The 22,319-nt window shown below is 47.0% G+C and overlaps 1 protein-coding gene across 5 annotated transcripts in view; it reads left to right on the top strand.

Annotated features, from left to right (window-relative positions):
* The window catches only part of MSI1 (musashi RNA binding protein 1), a 56,418-nt gene that overhangs the window by 1,909 nt on the left and 32,190 nt on the right, over positions 1 to 22,319 (top strand). For all 5 annotated transcript variants that reach the window (XM_083478821.1, XM_083478822.1, XM_083478823.1 and 2 more), the window contains exons 3-4: positions 121 to 202; positions 322 to 406. In XM_083478821.1, coding sequence (XP_083334947.1) covers positions 121 to 202; positions 322 to 406 — 167 coding nt within the window. The remainder of the gene's footprint in view (positions 1 to 120; positions 203 to 321; positions 407 to 22,319) is intronic.

The raw sequence follows: 22,319 nt of genomic DNA, 5'->3' as shown, positions 1-22,319 counted from the left end.
AGCCCCCTCCCTCTTTTCTGTAAGCTGTGGGGAGGAAAGAGGCATCACCCGGGGACACCCCCCCACAGTGCCGCCACCTGCCTAGGGGACCCATTTGTGTCCTTCTCTTGTGCTTTGCAGAAGGCTTGCGGGAGTATTTTAGCCAGTTTGGCGAGGTGAAAGAGTGCCTGGTCATGAGGGACCCGCTGACAAAGCGATCCAGGTGAGATGCCCCCCTCGCTCCCCCCCACCCGCGATCCCTCCAGTACCAGATCCATTCTTTCTAACCAACTTCCTTTCCGTCTCTTTTTCTCTCCTTCCCACCTCCTCTCCCTGGTCCAGAGGATTCGGGTTTGTCACTTTCATGGACCAAGCTGGTGTAGACAAGGTACTGGCCCAATCTAGACACGAACTGGACTCCAAGACGGTGAGTCTCCTTCTCCCATCTCCAGAGCGCTGTGTGTGTGTGTGTGTGTGTGTGTGTGCAATAGCCAGCGACCTATCAACTATTGACTAGAGCTATATTGATCCTGTCTGGCTATTGGGTTTTGAAGCAGGCAGTGAAACCAATGACTTCTCTAGTCTGCGCAAGGACCTGATGTGTTTCTTGGCTTAGGGGTTGTGTTTTTCAAAACTTTTTAACTCAGCAAAGTTCTCTTTGCAGAACAGTTCTAGGGAGGTAATGAATTGAAAAGTATTGTACTGGGGCAGGCTGAATGCCTGTGTGATGCTGGTTGGATATTTTGGAGGAAAGTCTAGTGCTTCAGTGGTGGGGTGAGGGCAGACCCTAGGCCTTTTGTCTGGCTTGGCCCATGGGGTGCTGCTGGAGCTTTTGCTGAACCTAAGATATACTGAAGGATGCTTGATTTCTCCCTGAAGATTAGGCCTATTATTTTGGTTCTTCATTAGGCATCAGAAAGTGACTGGGTTTTTTTGTTTTTGTTTTTTTTGGGAGGGGGTATTTTATTTTGATTTTGGATTTTCCACCTTGGCCTAACCCTTTCAAGCTGGATCTTCTTCCTCCAATATTTGGGACCTGAGTGGTTGACTGGCAGATCCCCTTCTCGCTTGCAAAATAAAAATAAAATTAAGCTCTTTTGGTCCAAGGTTGTGTGGAATGCCAGCTATGATGTCTCAGGGCTCCCTCCCCATTAATTCTGGGTATTGGAAGATGTCAGTGTCTCTGTTAAAGAGGGAGAGTCACTCTGCATATGGTCAGAGACACAGTTTTCAAAACATTCCATGGATGTGGCCCTGGGGCTCATGTTCTGGGTCTCAAATGGAGACATGGCTTTACAACACAATGTTCTTTGCAGTAGTGAAGGCTTTTTTATTATAAGAAACCAGTAATTTTCCAAAATAACATATGCAGCAATAAATACATCTAAACAGCATAGCTATATATAGCGATGCATGATAATTTCAAATCCCAGGTGCAGGTGAGGAGAAGGATTTCTAGAGTATATATCTCTTTTGCGTTTCTCTAACATTTAGGTCACCTTGGGGACTATTTTTAAAAGTAGCATCTCCTAACTCCTGTTACAAATCAGAATGAACCTTTCATGTGCATCTGTGTCTGTCTGGGCTGGGACTTGCCTCTCACCATCTTCCTGATTTAACGTAAGAAATAAAGTCATTCCAAAGTTGTTGAGAATTAGTCTGTTGCCTTCGTGTTTCTGAGCAGCTTAAGGAGGCATGTTAGTTTCTCCGTGATTGCCAGGTCCCAAAGTTCAGTGGTGAACTTTGATAAGTATTTGTTTTAAAGCGGGGGTCTTTTTGATGACCAACAGGTGTTTGGGGGACTTCTCTCTCTCTCCCTTGTGAAATTGGGGGTCTTGTACACTTAATTTACCTAAATGTTTAAAAGTTATCTCTTTTGTGTCCCTTTGCCGTTGTGGTTGGGAGAGGTACCACCAGAAAACTGAGGCGGGAAGAGTATGTTTGGGGAATCTGCAACCTTTCACCTGGGAGTCACCCTACCCCCTTGGCAAATGCCCCTCCTCCTAGGAACTACATAAATGACTTTCTGACATATTTCACCAATCGCCACCCTCCCCTCAAGCCTATTTGCATGTTCAGCAAGCAAGAAGACTTGCCCTGGGGTGTGTGCAGAGGAAAGTAGCAGGTCTGGAAGCAAAGAACTAGGGAGGAAGGCGGGGAGGGGGGTGGGCTATAGAAGTGATCAACAGCCAGCGCAGCTGTTCCATTCCTATTCCCAACATATGGTGGCTCTTTGGTTGTCTAATAACAGAGAGCTGAGTCCGGATCCAACTAGTGTTTTAGTCCAAGTAGATTTGGGGCCCTGAGGTGGACAATCCAGATGAAAATACCCAAATCAAATCCCCTCCCGACTTTCCAAATTTGGATTTTCAGATTGGGTTTTCTACCTCTAGGCCTTAAAATGACTGGACCCCAAATAGTTGGAACCCCCCCTCCAATTTTGGGGGCCTAAATAGGGACTTAAAATGCTTGCTCAGCTAAAGGTCTTTGTTCAAGTTGGTTAATAATAACAATAATAATAATTTTATTGCTATTTATATCCTACCCATCTGGCTGGTTTCCCCAGCCACTCTGGGCAGCTTCTAGCACATATAAAAACATAATAAAATGGCAAGCATTGAAAACTTCCTGATACGGGGCTGCCTTCAGATTACTTCTAAAAGTTGCGTAGTTCTTTATCTTTGATTTGAACCGTTGTCACCCAGAACTGGGTTGAGTGCTCTTTTGAACAGTTTGTGAGACCTGTAGTGCATCTTAGTATAGCATCATAGAAATGTAGAGTTGAAAGGGGAACCCTAGCATCATCTAGTCCAACCCTCTGCATTGCATGTGTCTTTTGCTCAATGTCGGGCTTGAACCCACAACTGTTAGTTTTTCACTCTTAGTTTTTCAGGGCGGGGGGTGGTGGTGTTTGTGAATGTGGATACACATTTTGGTGTTGGATTGCAGTGACTGGGAGTCTTTTCTTGAGGATACTTTTAAGTCATTTTTCCTGTGGTTGAAATCTGAGATATGGGGCTCAAGGTTAGAACTCTGCCTAGAGGAAACAACGTCCCCCCCCCCTTGCAGGGCATGACTTTTAAAGGAACAATTCTGCTCAAAGCCCACAGAAACAAAGGGGAACCTATTCAGTCCCCCTTCATTTTGGGGCGAGGGGCTTACGAAAGAGAACTTTGCCAGCGGCTAATGTCACAGTGCGTGCCGTTTTAATCCAATTTCTGGTAGAGTTCAGTATCCAAGGTGAACAGAAGGCATTCCAAAGGGAGACCTTTCCTTGAGGCTGCCTGGGGGAGTTGCAGGAAAGTTGATCACTGCCCTCCTTTCTTCTGGGGATCGTTCCCTTTACCGTGTCCAGGAATCTCCTCTCTCTCCCGAATGCATGTGCCCTGTGTTCCTTAAAAGTGTAATGAAAGTTTATCCTGAAAGTTCGGCACAAGTTTTCATTATTTTTTCTTTCTTTTTAACCCGTTAAAAAGACTTGATACAATGAAGCAGCTCACGCAAGTTGTGCTGTGCTAAATGGGTTAGTCTTTCAAAAGTCTCTGTTAGTTTGGGAAGAGGATATGATGGTCTACTACTTGGAAGTAATCCTCACCTAAATCACTGAGGTTGCTGTAGGATTGGGTTGTAATAAAGCTAGTCCTATTGGGGTATGTATGCAGAGTAGGGTATTTCGGGGGGGGCAGGCCATCTCCCCTCCCTCTTAAACCAGCCTCCAACTGGGTGCCCTCCAGCTGTTCGGAACTACAACTCCCATCAGCCTTAGCTGACTGGTTGGGGCTGATGGGATTTGTATTCCAAAACAGCTGGAGGGCACTCGGTTGAGGAAAAGCCTGCCTCTGAACTTTGCTACGGTGCCTAATCAGCTAAGCCCATCCTGGATCTCTGTGGGAGCAGCAAGGTCACCCCACCCCTGAAAGAAAGGAGTGAGTGATGAATGAATATCCATGGCGGCTGGCCTAATCCTTGGGAACAGTTTCCTGGGGATACAAAGTGAGATGAAAGCCGTGGTCGCTGATCCCTATTCTTTTCTCTGCCTCCTCCGAACAGTGTGCTCTGTCTCTCTCTCTCCCTCTTGTCTCTTACAACCTTGCTGTGGGGCCTCCCCTTCGAGGTGGAGCGGTTGGGGGGAGGGGTTAAGTGAGCCGAGGGAGAGAACAGAAGGGGTCTCATGCTGTACGGATTGGTGGGGTGGTGGTGGGGGGGGTGGTTGGCCGGCTATTGAAATCTCCTGATGCGTCTGCTTTGCTGGGTTGAGGGGGAGGAGGGCGGGAATTGTGGGGAGCAATTTCAGTAGAGGATAGCCCTCTTTTTTAAAAAATACCCACCCTCTTTTGTTTGGAGCTCAAACCCTTCTGAGCTATCTATCCTCTTTCTCTGCCCTTCCACCCCACCTGGGTCAGTCAGTGTTTCAGGTCCTGAGATGGAAAATCTAAATGGCATCACACACACACACACACACACACACACACACACACACACACAAACACAACATCTTCTGGGACATTCTCCTTCTCACACCCCATTGGAATGAATGGGAGTTGCAGGAGAGCACAGACTCCTGCCCCCATAAAATCTTTCCTAACGAGGCATGTGCAGAATAACTTCACAGTATTTATTTAGTTATTTCATTTATATCCCACCTTTTTCTCCAAAGAGCTAAGGTGTTGTACATGGCTCTTTCCCCTCATTTAATTCCCACGGCAACCCTGTGAGGTAGGATGGGCTGAGAGAATGTGATTGCCCCAAGGTCACCCAGCGAGCTTCATAGCTGAGTGGGGATTTAAACCCTTGTCTCCCAGGTCCTAGTCCAGTACTCTTAACTGCTACATCACATGGGCTGTCCCATACTTTAATGGTGCCCTGAAACTGCCACCTTGCCTTGTTTTATTGCAAGTAGAGCTCTGTTCCTTCCTTCCTCTTTTTTTAAAAAAACAAACAAACACTTTTTCGGATATTAGACGAACATAAGAGCAATCAAACTCTCTCCTCCTTTTTTAAGTAAAAAAAGTCTGTTTGGAAACATTGTTCAAAACATGTGCACAGTCTTAGGCTGGTGCAAGTTTCCAATACTATTTATTTGTTAAGTGTATACAGTGGTACCTCAGGTTACAGATGCTTCAGGTTACAGACGCTTCAGGTTACAGACTCCACTAACCCAGAAATAGTACCTCGGGTTAAGAACTTTGCTTCAGGATGAGAACAGAAATCATGCTCGGGCAGTGTGGCGGCTGCAGGAGGCCCCATTAGCTAAAGTGGTGCTTCAGGTTAAGAACAGTTTCAGGTTAAGAACAGACCTCCAGAACGAATTAAGTTCTTAACCCGAGGTACCACTGTATTGTGTTATCTAACCCATCCTAATCCTGGAATTTAGGAAACATTGGAGTAGGGATGTAGCTCAGCAGTGGAGCATTTGTTTTGCACACAGAAGGTCCCAGATTCAACCCTCAACACCTCCAGGTAGAGCTGGGAGAGAACCCTGCCAGCCAGTGTAGACAGAACTGAGGTACATGGACCCCAAATGGTCTGACTTGGTATAAGGCCACTTCCTGTATTCCTAAAACATATCAAGGGCATCAGGTTGGCAAAGGCTGGTCTTCTGTGACTTGATAGTGGCTTTCTAGGGACTCAGCCAAAGCTATTTCCATTTACCCCCATCTGATCCATTTTAAACTGGAAGTGCCCTGGGGTTAAAGCTGAGACCTCCAGGATGCAAAGCCTGGATTTTTCTACCAAGTTCTGAACCCTCTTTGGGAAACCCTGGTCCAGACCTAAACGTCTGAGTTCACTGACCGCTTTCATGAGCTTATTAAGCTGTCCTTGCCCCAGTGTGAGAAACTCAGATATAGAAGCTAATTGGCAAATGGCATCTTAAACCTAGGTTGTGGTAGCCACAGTGGAATGTCTAGTCACCTTTTTTGCAGTGGCATTTATTATTATTATTATTTATTTCATTTCTATAACGCTTTGTATTTTAAAGTAAAAAATTTTACAGCCGTTTACGACACATTAAAACATCAACTCATGCTTCAAGGAAAATATTTCAGATCCTTCTCTAAGTGACATTTGGCTTTCCCCATATTTATTTACCTACTTAATTTATATAGCTGCCCCATAGCAGAAGTACTCTAGGGAGCTAGTGTGGTGTAGTCATGAAGCTCACAGCGTGATCTTGGTCCAGTCATCACATCTTAACCTACCTCACAGGGCCATTGTTTAATTGAGGGGGGGGGTGAACCTTCTAGTCCTTGGAGAAAAAGGTGGGATATAAAGGCAATAAATAAGCTATTCTGATTACCTATGAAAGCTGGAGGGGTCAACGAGCTGGAGATGTCAGTTACCAACCTGGCACCCAGAGATCGCCATGTGATCACATTTGGACCCGTGCCAGTCGCAAAATGCACCAGGCGCTTGGCTAGATTCAAACACTGCTTATCCCCCAACCCATATTATTAGAAATGGAAGTGAAATAACGTCAAGAAATAGCAATACAGATTTTTTTAGCAGCATGGTCTGACGGTAGTGTTGTCTTGTGTAATTATCTTATTAATCACAGAGGTTTCTCGTTGGCAAGGGAGTGCACTCTGTACATGCACATGCCCTTGATTTCTGAGGCTCATAGTTCCTGATTAATTTTTTTGCACTATACCCTGTGAACTTCTTTTTCACCACTAGACCCTTGCTGACCCTCTTTTGACCCCCAGGTCTTTAATCGCCCACTGCACAGCCCCATTGACCACTTTGGAGACCCTAGTCTGGGAGATGTCTCCTGAGGTCCACATACACTTCCCATGTGATTTGATTACTCTCCAGTTGACTGGCTGGCAGCTTCCCATGTACAAATGGGATCCTGTTGAAAGGCAGAATTGAACTCAAGTAGGCAAAGTAGGCGTTCCTCTCTGGTGATGAATCTGTTCCGGCTCATAATAACGTAAGAAGAGGCTGCTGGATCAGGCCATTGGCCCATCTGGTCCAGTATCCTGTTCTCACAGTGGCCAACCAGGTGCCTATGGGAAACCTGCAAGCAGGATTCAAGCACAAGGGCCGTCTCCCCTCCAGCAGTTTCCAGCAACGGGTATTCTGAAGCATTGATGCCTCTGACTGTGAAGGCAGATTAGAGCCATCATGGCTAGTAGCTGTTGACAGCTTTATCCATTTGTCCAATCCTCATAAAGCCATCTAGGTTGGTGGCCACCACTGCCTCCTGTGGGAGGGAGTTCCATAGTTCCACTATGCATGAGGAAGTCCTTTGTTTTTCCCCCTTATCCTGAGTCTTCCAACATCCAGCTTCATTGGTCGTCCATAAGTTCTAAGGTTATGAGAGAGGGAGAAAAACCTTTTCTTTGTGCCATGTATCTTATTATAAACTTAAATCATGTCACCTCTTTCTCTCTCTTTCTCTAAACTAAAAAGTCCCAAACCCTGCAACCTTTCCTCAATGGTGTGTGTTTGTGTGTGTGTGTGTCACTCTATCCCCTTGATCGTTTTTTGTTGTCCCTTTCTGAACTTTGTCCAACTCTATAATCTCATTTTGGAGTTGAGGGAGCCGCAACTGTACACAGTATTCCAAATGCGGTTTCACCATTCAGCAAGCCCATTCAATTTTCAGTGTGGCTGTGAAGTGATGAATGAGCCTGTGTGAACCAGCCCTGATGGCTGCTGGCCTCTGCATTTCCCCCTGCTCCCTAGGAGCCTGGCGTGATTTTGAGGTGGGAGAAACTTAAGTGCAGTGTTTCCTCAATGGCCTTTATTTGTAAGCAACGTAGAAACACGCTGAGGTCTGTTTACGCGAATGCTAAGTCTTAATAGGTACCTTTGCTAGGCTGGAAGATAACCATTGCTGAGGGGGCAGGAGGAAAGTGGGGCATTTTGGATTCAGGGTGAAGCAATTTGCAGCATAGCTGGCACCGCAGGTCTTGCCGACGTGTCTTCTGTGGCTCTGCTTGGCTACGGCATCGCTTTGGCAATAGATAACTTCAGAGGATGATTCCAGCAAGTTAAATGTGGTTACATGGGCTTTAACGGTAATTACACAGTGTTTGGAGCGGTAGTAGGATTGCGAGGAAGCGGATTGTGCCCTTGGCTCCCCCCTGTAAGGTCACTAGTCCTCATGATTAGAAGTGAGATCAAGGGGTATTGGTTCAATAAAGTGCCTTTTTAAAAACCGTGCATACATATAGTGTTCTGGGGGTATTGAGAGTGCTTCACTCAGAAGCCCTTACAATAGTCTTGTGAGGTTGGAGAGTCTTATCCCCCACCCCAAGAGAAAAGCCAGACCAAAAATGCGTACTGTGGGGTGTTTTGCAGGGAGGATTGGTCAGAGGACGAAGAGTCCTTATTTTTATTTTATTTTTAATTATTACATTTGTATCCCATCTTTTTCTCCAAGGAGGTCAAGGTGGCATACACTGTTCTCCCCCATCTCATTTGAGTCCCCACAACAACCCTGTGAGGTAGGTTAGGCTGAAAGGCTGTGTCTGGCCCAAGGTCACCCAGTGAGCTTCACATGGCTGCGTGTGGATTTGAACCCTGGTCTCCCAGGTCCTAGACGGCACTCTTAACCACTGCACCAGGCTGAAGGACGCTTGGGCGTGATGTCATTCCTCTCTGATGCCACCTAGTGGTGGAGGCATGACTCGCACCAGTGGCTTCCTGGCTCACATCTCCACTTCTTATGCACAGTTTTGGGTGCCCCGTTAGAAGGGGAGAGGGCAGAAGTGCCTTCCTCCTGCCCTGTGGGTCTCTGCTGAGTGTCCACCTGATTGGGTTGAGCTGCTTCAATGCACTTATTTCAGGAACTGTGGGCAGCCAGCCTCTGCTTTCAGTTCCCAGCTAAAGCAATGCACTGGCTGGCCTGTCATAGGAGGTTTATGGGGTTGGTTGTAAGGCCGCCTGAGATAATGTGTCCAAAAGAACTCCAGGCATGCTGGAACGCTGCTGCATAAATATTAACAGCAATTATGATGATGATTAGGGTTGCTCTTAGCTGGGAGGTGAATAACTTCTCCCTCGGCCCTGGTTTGCATGGAGGTATTTTTTGGAGAAAGGAAGGATAGGGAGGGAAGTTTGGCCAGCCTTGCAAATAAGTAATGAAAGTTGCTAGCCTGCAAAAAAATAGTAACCAGACAGAGAGCTGAATTTCTGTGCTGGGCGTGTGGAGGAGGGGCTCCACTCCCGCCGTCCTGAACCTCACTGCTTTCTATGCTGGCCTGCCCACACATCTGCACAGGACACCATGCATTCACCTGCATGCAATTCCTTGTTGCCTGTGGCTACCAGCTTGGTGCTTAACCTGATATAACCTTTATGTTTTAAATCTGGCCTTCACTTTTCATAATCTGTTTGCAACTAAATGCCCAACTTAAATTTCTAGACTTTGCTGCAATCGGATCAGGTGAACCTGAGAAAGAGCTGAGCCAGTAGTAGCCAATATGGTTCATCTCCAGATGTTGCTGGCTCTAAACCTCCCATTATTCCTGACCTTTGGCCATCCTGACTGGGACTTGCGGGAGTAACTGTAGTCCAACAATGTCTGGAAGTGTTGGCTCTCACCACGGGATGAAGACTGGGAACTCTCAGCACTGTTTCTGCCAAAGGCTTTAATGCAAAAGTCAGGTTCAACAGGTACACCAGATACATCAGAGGCATGGGGCTTCCAAAGGCTGTCTGCACAGCAGCGTTTGAAATTCACCAGACTCCAGGCACATTTTGCAGCTGGCTCTTGGCCACTTGCAACCAAGTGGAGATGCCCAGGCGCCAGGATGTCACCCGATGTCTCCACCATCTGGTGGTGCATGCCTGGGGATCCTTGGATCTTGCCTGTTTTCATATGCCAGCAACATATCCTGTAGAATTCTATCCGTTACATTTTATCTGCACAATCAGAATGAATTTCAGGAACTAAAAAGTCATCTTGAAAAGTACGACTTTTGAGCCATCTGGCCCCAAAATTGCAACTAGGCATTCTGTTTTGGCGACTGTAACCTGGTTTAAGGGGCCATTTGATGCCTAGCTTATATAGCTGAGTTTCTAAGACAGTGGTACCTCGGGTTACATACGCTTCAGGTTACAGACGCTTCAGATTACAGACTCCGCTAACCCAGAAATAGTACCTCGGGTTAAGAACTTTGCTTCAGGATGAGAACAGAAATCGTGCAGCGGTGGCGTGGCAGCAGCAGCAGCGGGAGGCCCCATTAGCTAAAGTGGTGCTTCAGGTTAAGAACAGTTTCAGGTTAAGAACGGACCTCCAGAACGAATTAAGTTCTTAGCCTGAGGTACCACTGTACTGTATGCACAGCAAACATCCCAAGTCCCGGGTCTGGGCAAACAAACGGGCACTCCTTTGAGTAGGTCAGCTTTGGGAGGCATCTTCTCACTGGTGCTGACTCCAGCATATCCTTGGGGATGGGAGCGAAGTCAGGACTGGCTTTGCATTGGTCTTTAGGTTGCCTCTCCAGGCGGGAGGGGCTGTTCAATGACAAGAGGCAGCACCAGGTATGGCTCCATTGCAGGTCGTTTTGGGCTTGGGATATCTAGCGTCTTGGAGGAAGAAGGTTCTTCTGTCAGTCGGCTTGGGCCCAAACTCCCTCTCTCAGCTCACTGGGCTCCTCAGGGTCAGGCACCGACTGGGGTCCCTATCTATTCCCCCCCCCCAAGTTTGCTAGGAGCCTCACAGTGAGTCATCCAGCTCCAGCTCCCCAGTCTCTCCCCATTCGTCTTCTGCATCTGGCTGCCCTCTCCAAGGCATCTTTTGCAGCGGACTCATGACAGGAGGGAACTGTGCCGGCAGTCCTTGAGCCAGACAGATTCATGGAGGGCAAGTTCTGTGAACAGTTGTTAGCAGTGTCAGCTAATTAGATTCCATGTGTTTCATGACATACTTGTTTCATAAAAGTTATATACTGCTTGATTGTTGAAAAACAGAACAAATATTATGTGGCACCTGTAAACTGTACCAGTTCCGAAGATTAAAGCCAATTGACCAGGCGTAGGGGGGGGGGTAAGGTGATCTTGCAGCTGTGTGTAAAACCTTTAGCCTCCCAGATGTTTCTTGGGACTACACCTTAACAGGAGATGCACCAACTGGAAAGAAAACAGAAGCTTTTGCAGACACAAACAGTGTCAAATGTGGGATTGTGTATAAATTTTCCCGTGCCATTGTGAGCGCCAGTGTGGTTAAGAGTGTTGGACTAGGAATTGGAAGAGACCAGGGTTCAAATCCCCACGCAGCCATGAAGCTCACTGGGTGTGACCTTGGGGGCCAGTCACCCACTCCCAGCCTGCGCCCGCCTAACAGGGTTGTTGTGAGGATAACTATGTACACCACCTTGAGCTCCTTGGAGAGAAAGGTAGGATGCAAGTGTGGTAAATAACCTAATAAATCATGAGCAGGTGTCATCAGGAGTGTCCAGTGAAAAGGATGTCTGGATAGGCCCAAGGGCGTTTGAATTTACTTTTTTATTTTATTGTGTTTACGCCCCACTTTTTTTCCCCATGGAGCACAGGCTAGTATACATCGTCCTCCCGCTCCTCATTTAATTCCCACAACGACCCTGTGGGGTAGGCTAGGCTGAGAGGCAGCGACTACCCCCTCTGCAAGGTCACACATAGTGAACTTCATGCCCTAGTAGTGATGAATATTGTAGCTGAATATTGGTGCTTTTAAGTTGAACCCAGGATCAAATAAGGTAACCAGTGCAGGTGATACATGAGCCCTGTAAGATAATATGATAAATGATCAGGCGCGAAAGAGTTGAGTAACGCTTTGCCAGGCTGAAGCAGGCTGCCCAACCTGACAGCCGTTTCCTGTACAGTTTTTACAAAAAAAATGCTGTTTGCTTCTCGGGAGCATCAAACACAACCTTCCTCTTTTCTCTCTTGGGGTTCTTTATATTCCTTGCTTCTGTTTTTACGTGTTCTGACTCCAAGCGCACCCTGTATTGTTCCCACTTCTTAAATAACTTGCTCACTTCTAGTTACACCTTCTCTAGCCCCCTTTTTTTTAAAAAAAAGGGAAATAAAAACCCTTCCAGCCTCAGTTTTCCTCCAACACTTGCTAGCCAGACTGTCTAGCTGCATAATTTGAATAACAGCCTGCCTCACCCAGCTTATAGCAAGCAGGCTCTCTTTTCTGCCTAGTGAATTGTGCTGGGAAAAGGAAGGCCTGGGTTAACTTTTGTTGAAATAGGGGAGTATCTTCTTGGCAGGAGCTGAATGTCTCTGGCTGGGAACTGAACAAGACAGGGGACAATTGTTTGTGCTTGGTATCTTCCATCAGCCTCCTGCTGTCCCGCGAGGCCTTGGAAACTCACTGTGGGCTTTCGCTAACGCCACAATGCAAAGGGATTGAGTGTGTTTTTGTTTGTTATGTGTTTTAGAAACTTGTCTCCTACCTATTCTCCCTCCCTGCCAACCCTCCCTGAACAAGGATGTGCTTGTGTGATTATAAGCGTTCAGGGATGATCGGGAGCAGAGGTGGCCCTGGTGAAACACAGAAATGATTGAAAAGCATTGGAGCATCTTCTGTACAAGGAGAGGTGGTGCAGCAGCCTTTTGCCAACCTGGCACCCGCCAGGTGTTTTGGGCTACAACTTCCATCACCCTCAGCAGCATATGGCTTGTAGGCTGGGGTTGATGGGAACTGTAATGCAAAACACTTCGAGGGCAGCAAGTGTGGAGTTCTTTAGTTTAGGGGCAGGGAAATGATAATTTTGGGGTGGGGAAAAGGTGTCTAAACTCAGTGGTGTGGCGAGTGGAAGGCGACTCTGTTTCTCTTCTCAGAGTAGCTGGCCACTTGTGAAAACTTATTGAGGAAAGGGGCACAGAGCAACCTACTTCTTCCCCTCCGCACACAATTGACTGATGGGGTCTCCTTGCCAAGCTATGTGTTTTTGGCGGTACGCCTGGATGCTGGTTTTAAACAAAGGATTAGGCAAATCCATGGAGGATAGGCGTAATTTAACGGCTCCTGGCCACAGTAGCTAAATGGACCAATCCCCTGTCAACAGGAGCACTGCAGCTCTGATGGACCTGATGATAGGGATGAAGAAGCAGGGCAAGGCTGCTTCCCTACCTGTGAACATCCAGAGGCAGCTATTTGCGTACAAAACCTACAAAATTTAAAATAGGAAGTAGGACGTTAGAGCAATATGCATAGAGGAAAGAAACATAGAAAGCTGCCTATTGCAGCTCGTCCATGTGGCTCAATATGACGCTGACTAGCAAAGGCTCTCTAGTGTTTCAGACGGGGACTGTTTCCAGCCTCACCTGGAGATGCTGCCAGAGATCTCATCTGAGACCTTCTGCTGGTAAAACAGATGCTCTACTGCTAACTTATGGTCTTGCCCTGAAAATAAAGGTTCTAGAATAAAGCTGCTTCATTCCAAGTCAGACCACTGGTCCTCTTAACTCAGCATGGTCTACCTTGATCGGCGGTGATTCTCCCTGGTTTCAGGTGATGCTGGTGATGCTGTTGGGGGTTGATCCTGGGACCTTCTGCATGCAAAGTAGGTGCTGGACCACTGAGCCATGGTGCTTCCCCAAAGACCTGCTGAAATAAAACTATTTCAGACTGGTGCCTGAAACTTAGCAGGGCTTGTGGCTGCCTGGTTTCTGATGGGATTGAGTGCCATGGAGTTGGGCCCTCTATGCTGCAGACACGACTCCTTGATGGCATGAGGCATGCTTCTGGATCATGGGGGAACCACAATCAGTGCTCCTGCAGGTGTTCTCAGCTTGTGACACAATAAGGGTGAGGCAGATCTTAAGGTGTATCCTTAAGGCAGAGGTTTTCAAACTTTTTGAGTCCACGGCTCCCTTTACCAACTTCATTCTTTCTGCAGCATCAGTGTGGGGCTCAGGAGCTCAGTTATGTCACCCCTTGCCTGCAGAGCTGGCAGCCTCTCACCCTTTTTCAAACACCCTTGCTTGTGGAGTGTTCTCTCTTCCTCCTCTCTTCTCCCTTCTCCTTGGGAGTCCTCTGGGCAGCCGCTGCTGCTGCCCCTGGTCTCTGAGCTGCCCCACCCCACCCCAAAGAGGTACCTCCTCACGCTGCCCCACAGGGGCCTGGGACTTGTCTGTCCATTCCCAGCGCAAGGGCTAGAGGACTGGCTGGCTGGGATCCCTCACCCACTTGCTTGCTTACTGAGGCTGCCTCAGCTCCTGGCAACCAGCACCACCTGACCAGCCCCAGAGGCACCATTTGCCTGGGGAGCTTGTAGCCAGGGCTGTTGCACAAACAGCCACACAAGACTTTGGGAGGCAAAGACACAAGAGGAACATCAGAGGAGGGAGGGAAGGAAAGAGGAACAGAGGCTCCCCTGACCATCATTCAAGGCACTCCAAGGTGCCACGGCACACTGGTTGAAAACCCCTGCCTTAAGGTGTATCCAAAGCTGCTCAGGGGGTTTGTACACTAGTACAAGAACCTGGAGTATGGGTGAGAAGCCACTGCAGATTTAACTCTGACTAGTTGGGCACTGTTGGTAGCAGGTACTTTCAGCATCGCATCTGTTGCTGTGCCTTTGTTGGCATATGGCCCTTGGAAGGTTGCCAGCTGGGGAATGCGGCCCTCTGGCTGAAGATGTTTACACATCTCTGCCTTTACATGCCAAGTCTGGGTGATATCCAGAGTTAGTCATACTCAGACCTGTTGAAATTTATGGCCACAGCAACATCAGTAATTGGTGTAAAAGGTGCCTTTTAAAAAAGGTAAAGGGACCCCTGTCCGTTAGGTCCAGTCGCAGATGACTCTGGAGTTGTGGCGCTCATCTCGCTTTACTGGCCGAGGGAGCCGGCATACAGCTTCCAGGTCATGTGGCCAGCATTACTAAGCCGCTTCTGGCGAACCAGAGTAGCGCACAGAAATGCCGAACAAGATTGCAATAAGATGGGCAGGTGTGTGAACAGATACGAGTGATACCCACTGTTGTGACTGCTCTTCTATTCCCTGGTTCGAGGCTGTGATTTTCCTGGGCAAAAGAATTCTGCCTTGGTCAGACCCCACATGGAGTCTTGGGTACCACAGTTTAAGATACGGAAAGCTGGAACACGTGCAGAGGAGGGTGACAAAGACGAGCAAGTGTTTGGAAACCAAGCCTTATGAGGAATGGTTGAAGGAACCGGGTATGTTTAGCCTGGAGAAGGCAATGGGGTGATATAATAGCCATCTTCAAATATCTCAAGGGCTGTCACATGGAAAATGGAGCAAGATTGTTTTCTGCTGCTCCAGAGGGTAGGACCCGAACTAATACGTAGATTCAAATGACAAAGATTCCAATTAAACATTAGGAAGAACTTTCTGATGGCTAGAGCTGTTTCACAGTGCAAAGGATACCCTTGGAAGGTAGTGGACTCTCCTTTGTTGGAGGTTTTTAAACAGGCTGGGTGGCCATCTGTCAGGGATTCTTTAGCTGCGACTCCTGCTTTGCAGGGGGTTGGACTAGAATGACCCTTGCAATCCCTTCCAGTACTACAGTTCTGCAAAAAGTGCACGCGCAAAAGTCCAACCGGGAGTAGCAATGGTTGCAGCAAACTGTGTGGTCTTTGCCGATTGAGAGTTCACTTGCATATGTGGGTACCTGCCCCGTGGGTAAGGTACACACTGTCTGCCTGTCATGGCAGGGAGGAAGAGTCTTGGAGCAAGTCACAACACACTCATATGGCAAAGGTGCTTTTTGGGGGGTGTGATCATGGAGACTGTGGTACAAAGTGGGAGTGCTGCCAGACTTTGCAGTGAGGCTGCCCCCTTCCCTTACTAAACAGTGGGGCCGGGTGCTCTGTTCTGGCATCCCCAGCTTTAAGACTGGAGTTGCTGATGAGTGTCTTACGCCTGGAGTCACCCAGCAAGCGTTGTAGGGAGAGAAGCATTTGCAACGTGCTCAATTCCTGGTCTGGAGCCAGGTGGCTTGGTGCTAAGTGTTCTCTTTCCTCTGGTGTCCATCACCAGAGTTCCTCCTTGTGTGCTCTGTGTGTGGCATGAGGGAGAGAGTGAGAGCATACAGGACATCACTCTCTGTGGGCTTTTTATATATTGGTGCTATGAATTCTGTATTGCAATTGGGTCTTGAATTGCACCATAGCCTATTGTGCATTCGGAGGTGTGCGCAGGGTCATCCCTGGGTCAGGGTCCTTACATCATTGTGGGGGTGGCTATTCTTATCCCCTCTCCTGAAGCCAGGGGGAAATACATGTCTTACGTTCAGGGGTGTATCTAGGGGTTGGTTAGGTTGGACCTGCCAATGGCTCAGGCGCAGAGGTTTGTGAAAAAAGTATGCCTCACCACTGGCTCAAGAGTGCCTAGGAGCCTACCTGTGTGCTCCCTGGGCTGCTCCTCGGCTGTTCTGGGTAGCTGGGAAGGGACACAGTCTCCTCTGGGTGCCTTGGTAGAGGAATCTGGTCACAAGTGATGGGGGGGGCAGGGCTGATACAGCTCCTTGCCAAGGGTGCAAGGGAGCCTCGGTAAGCCTCTACTTGTGTCATGTCCTGGTGTCTTGTAAAGATACCCTATGATAATGTTGAGGGTATAGTGTAGCAGCCTTCATCAACCTGGTGCCCTCCAGATGTTTTGGACTACATGCTAGCTGGGTCTGATGAGAGTTCTAGTCCAAAACATCTGGAGGGTGCCAGGTTGGTGTAGCATCAGCTACAGCATAAATTTGATGTCCCATCGTATCCATGACTCCACACTATTTTAGGCACCCCACAGGTGGATCTTTGGTAGAATGTCTGCACCTGTGGAATGTCCTGCTGGCATACCTGGGCAGTCCCACTGGTGCATCTGTCATGGTGGCAGCAGGCCTGGTATTCCATCAGTGTAGCACCCACCAGATCTTACTGCCCTTCATCCAGCATCTGCTAGTGTGGCGTATCAAGTGTTTTTCCCCTCCCCTAATCAATAGCCCTGTTCAAATACTTATGGTTCTTTGAAAAGTTTTTTTGAAGAATACGATACTTTTATATGGTGGATAAATTAATGCAGCATACTTTCTGAGTTTGATTGTTTGTATTAAACATAAGCCCAGTGAATAAGCCAAAATGCAACAGTTTCTGATTCTGGCAAGTTTTTTATTCAAAATTTTCCAGGAAACCCCACAATGCTAGGGAAGGTAGTATTTCTGATGCACAGCTTCTTCTTCCTGATATAGAATTACTCTGTAAATCAGTTAAAACACTATTGCAGCATCAGCACCATTGATTTCTGTAGCACTTCCTCACAGACAAGGATGCATAGCAGCCTTCACCAGATGTTTGATGCCGTCCAGATGTTTTGGACTCCCAGCAGCCCCAGCAGCAAGCATGGGCAGTGGCTAAGGATGATGGGAATTGCAGTCCAGCAACACCTGGAGGGCACCACTTTGACTACCGTAAACTACCAGTGAGAGTGAACTTAGAAAATCCAGCTCCTATCTGTGCCCCCTGATGCAAATCAGAACAAAATTTGGGAGGGGAAGCATGGCAAGCCTTTGCAGCAATTTGGAATGGCTCTGAAGGGCCTGAATTCTGCACCATAAGTGAAAGAAAAGGAGCCAGGAAAATAAATGAGGGGGAGTGGGAAGCAGGACATCTATAGCCAGGCAGTCCTCCCTCCCTTTAATCCTTTGGAGTTTGCCGAACTGGTGGTCCGAAGGGAGTGAAGGAACCCACAGGATGGTTCCAGCTTTGCACTGAGCTGAACCTGTTGTTTGCAAGCACCAGCCTCTGTTTGTTTGTTTGTTTAAACCATTTTTATCCTGCTCTTTAGCCAAAAAGGCTCCCAGAGTGGCTCACATACAATCAATTAAAAACAGGACAGTTCTTGCCCGCCGGCTTACAATCTACAAGGCACAACACCCGAAGGGAAAGGGACACAGAGGGAAGAGAGGAAAAAATAAGCAAACTCGGGCACCAATTCTTAAACAGCAGTTATTATCATGATGAGTGGACATAGAAACAGTTCCGCGATTGGAAGGAAGTGATGCTGAACTTAGTGTGGACAACCGATTCAAAAGTACCCCTAAGCTGCGTCTGCTACTCCTTCAGAGGGAGTTTAACCCCATCAAGAGCAGGCAAGCTCCCATCCTTCTGGAACAACAGTCTGAGTTAGGGTTGTCTTCTCTTCTAGTTTTTATCAGTCAAGTGGGGCGAGGGTCCAGAGTGCAAGTGGTTGCCTTGACTGATTACAAGCACCATGTCCACATCCTTGAGCCCTGCTAACTGAAACTCATCCAGCATAACAGGACTAGACAGTGCTCTAGACTCCTCAAGATTCATTTGCTGTAACAGTGGAGTCATGATCCTTGGAGGATGCAAACGAATTTATCTTCAAAATGCTTTGCAAACAAAGTCACAGTGAGCTACCATTGGTTCTGCCACCTTCTTTGAGCCAGAATGTCAAAGGCCCCACACTACCTGCAAAAGCTCTGCTGGACAGCACAATGAGAATTCAAAGGAGACAGCAACGTATGCCTTCTTTTCTGGCTTGATGAGCTTTCACCAGTGTTGGCTTACCTCCGACTGAAGTTTTCCTCCATTTGCATTCAAGTCATCTCCCAGCTTTGTTTCCTCGCCCTAAGCTCTGGAATATACTAGGGAACCAAACAGGCTCCATGAAGTGGGAGAGGGCCATTGGCCCAAGCCACTTGGATCTTCCAGAGATTGGCCAGAGCACCAATCACAACTCCCAGAAATCCCCTAGAGCCATCTGGAAATCCATTGGATCCATCAACCTCAAAGGATGGAGCATCCTAATAAAGTCCCTGACCCGATACTGAAAGCCTAAATCTCAGCAGGAAGTGATCTGACCATGACAAGTGACTGGTGTCAATATCCCCTACTTTCAGATCACCCTCTTCCTGCCCAGTTGAGAAAACAAGGTCCAGAGTGTGGCCTGCCATGTGTGTTGGGCTGGTGACAGGTTGGCACAGCCCCATGGTCATCATGGCAGCCATGAATTCCTGAACCACCCCAGAGCCAGTCGCTTTGGCATGGATGCTGATGTGCCCCCCAAACCAGCAGTCTGGGAGTCTGCAACACCCCCTCTAAGACCAGTTCTGTCAGTTCAGGCAGGGTGACTGATGGACAGCGAGGCAGGTTGTAAACTAGCAAAGTTACAGTACAGAAGGACATGTTCTATGCCTCCTGGTTCTTACAGAGGTCCTATTCTTAAGGAAAGAGGGATGCCCTGTATACCTGCCCCAAAGTATTTGGGATAGAAGAATGTTAAATCTGACAAGAATAAAGACTTTGCAACATCAACAACATGCAGATTCCTAAGGTCTGCAGCTAAATGGAAAGGGTCATCAGAAGAGATGCCCAAGGAGTGAGGTGAGCAGGTTGTCCCTGAACAAGACCTTTATTGTCTAAGCCTCTTTTTAAAGCACCCAAATCAGTGCCCATCACTTCCTCTCTTGTGGGAGTGAATTCCATAGCTGAACTATGTGCTGTGTCATTCTCCAACGAAGGACTATGGTGCTGTAAGCAAGAATAAGAACATCAGAAGATCCTGCTGGATTGGGCCAATCCCCCTTCTAGTCTAGCATCCTGTTCCCATAATGACCAACCAGATGCCTGCAAGAAGGACCCAGGCACAAGAGCCCTCTTGCCTCCTGTTGTTTTCCTGCCACCAGTATCCAGAAGCATTAATACCTCCAAAACCTTTCAGAATCTTCAGTTTAGTTCGGCTATCCTGTAATAGTCAAAATTGACCCTCGGGGGTTGATGGGATTGTGCAGGGGGTGGATAAAGACCTAAGGCTCAACAAGGGCCTATGAGGTATCATTTGGAAAATTTTAATTAGGAATTAAGAGCTTCTGAAGTAAGGGATGTGGGCACTGTCAGAGTGACATTGTTAGTATTTCTGCTTGCTTTACTTCCCTATTTTTTTTACTTTTTATGATTTCTAGTACGATAGTGATCTGTGATTTATAAATATTGACGTAAACATTGATATTTCTTGTTTTATTTTGTTTACATCCCTAAGAATCTGGGCTGGAGTTGATGGTAACTTTGTAAGCTCATCAAAGAGTCAATGAAATCAGGGGTCTGGGAAACCCCAATTTAGTTGAAGGACCTATCTTCTTGCCTGGGTATCTGTGGGATGTTAGCTGCAATTTTCGAACCGGTGGGAGGCTGTATGTGTATTTTTATCATTGAAATTTTAGCGCTGTGGTCTTTCTCTGTTGCCTGCTCTTAATTCTCCAGAATTGATGATGTTGTTACTCCCCCCTGAGATTATGTGATGAACGGAGTGCTAAAAATATACTTAATAAATAGATTCCCCTGGGATCTTTGGGTGGCGGAGGAAGCTACATGTTGGAAGATACAGGGCAGATAAAAGAAAGGGCTTCTTCATGTAGCGCATAGTGAAACTATGGAACTCACTTCCACAGGAGCCAGCAATTGCCACCAACTTGAATGTCTTTAAAAGAGGATAAGAGCAATTCATGGGTCATTGATGTCTACTAGCCAAGATGGCTATGCTCTGCCTCCACGGTCAGAGGCAATAATGCTTCTGAATGCCAGTAGTTGGAAACCACAGGAAGAGAGAATATTCTTGTCCTTGAATCCTGCTTGCAGGTTTCCCTTTGGAGCATCTGGTTGGCCATTGTGAGAACAGGCCATTGTGAGAACAGGCTGTTGGCTTGATCCATCAGGCTTTACTTACGTGGAGTCATAGAGGCTTAACTGTTTCGAAACAGATTTGGATTTCTAGCGTAGATGTGCCTTTGCTCAAGCCGTCAAGATAGCCTTCGTCTTGTGGAACAGGGATGGCGAAACTGTGGCCCGCCAGCTGTTTCTGGACTATTGCTCCCAGCATCCCTGACCACTAATTGTGCTGGTCAGAGTTAATGGGAGGAGGAGTCCCACAGCGCGTGGAGAGCCAAACATTTCCCATCCTTGTAAATGAGCAGTCTTCCCTAGCCTGATGCCTTCCAGCTGTATTACAGGTCTGGACATGCTTGTTGTGCGGATGATGGGACCATAGGTTGAGCCTAGTGGATCAGGATCAGGCCAATGGCCCATCTAGTTCCTCTTCTCACAGTGACCACCCAGGTGCCCCACAGTGAACCCAGAAAGCAACTGTGGTTTCCAGCAACTGGCATTTATAAATTTTCACCAAGTCAAATTTTAAAGAATAAAACAAGGATGAAGTGATTGACAGCAATGTTTTTCTTCCTCACGCCTTCTCTACACGCAGCTGGGGGTGTGGAGTTTTATAAGTTGTGTGTCTTCGTTTTTTTCCCAAAAATATTTTTTATTAAAGATTTTCTTAGTTTACGAAAGTACATGCATTGTCTCTTTTTTCAGGTTGTGTTTCTTTGTTTCTCAATTTGTTTCTTTTACATGGTTTTGTATGTATTGTGGTATTTTATGAATTATGCCTTGCAGTTATTCTATTGATCAATTATTTTTCATAATTGTTCTGTTTAATGATCATTTGCTGATGTTTCCAGAGTTAATTTTACTCTGTGCTGTTACATGCTAATAGATGATTGAATATTACTTTATTTGATATAAGTCGTTCCATTTTAAAGTTATGCTTTATTATGACTTTTTGTATTTAATCAGATTATTATAAGCTGTGTGTTCTTTGTTGTATATTTTTGTTGCTGTCAACCAGCTTGTGTATAGCAATATAGAAAGGCAGTACAGTCATGCCTCGGGTTGAAGTAGCTTCAGGATGAGTATTTTGGGGTTGCGCTCCGTGGCGACCCGGAAGTAACGGAGCGCCTTACTTCTGGGTTTCGCCGCTCGCACATGCGCAGACGCTCAAAATGAGGTCATGCGCGGAAGCGGCGAATCGCGGCCAGCGCACACGCAGATGCGGGTTGCGTTCGCTTCAGGATGCAAACGGGGCTCCAGAATGGATCCCGTTCGCATCCAGAGGTGCCACTGTATGCAAATTAAAAGTGAAAAAATGAAATCAAATGTAAAAACTGAACAGGAAAATGGGTACCATCTCCAGGAATTGCTCAGCTGCTAGCCCCAATAATATGAATGGGAACCTTGCAAAATCCTGTTTTTGGCTAGCTCCTCCTCCTAATAATAATAATAATAATAATAATAATAATAATAATAATATTAATATATTATTTATACCCTGCCCATCTGGCTGAGTTTCCCCAGCCACTCTGGGTGGCTCCCAATCAGTGTTAAAAACAGTACAGCGTTACATATTAAAAACTTCCCTGAACAGGGCTGCCTTAAGATGTCTTCTGAATGTCAGGTAATTATTTATCTCTTTGACATCTGATGGGAGGGCGTTCCCTTAATTTCACTGTAGCTTGTGCACAAGGAGTGTGGCATCCCAAAAATGCTCTTTACATTGACATGTTTCTTGTTGCTTTGTTCTATTCTCCCGT

This window comes from Podarcis liolepis (genome assembly GCF_965112155.1).
Source record: "Podarcis liolepis genome assembly, chromosome: 15".
Classification (NCBI taxonomy): Eukaryota; Metazoa; Chordata; class Lepidosauria; order Squamata; family Lacertidae; genus Podarcis; species Podarcis liolepis.
Note: the sequence above shows the minus strand (reverse complement) of the source record. Positions and strands in the feature narration are given on the sequence as shown.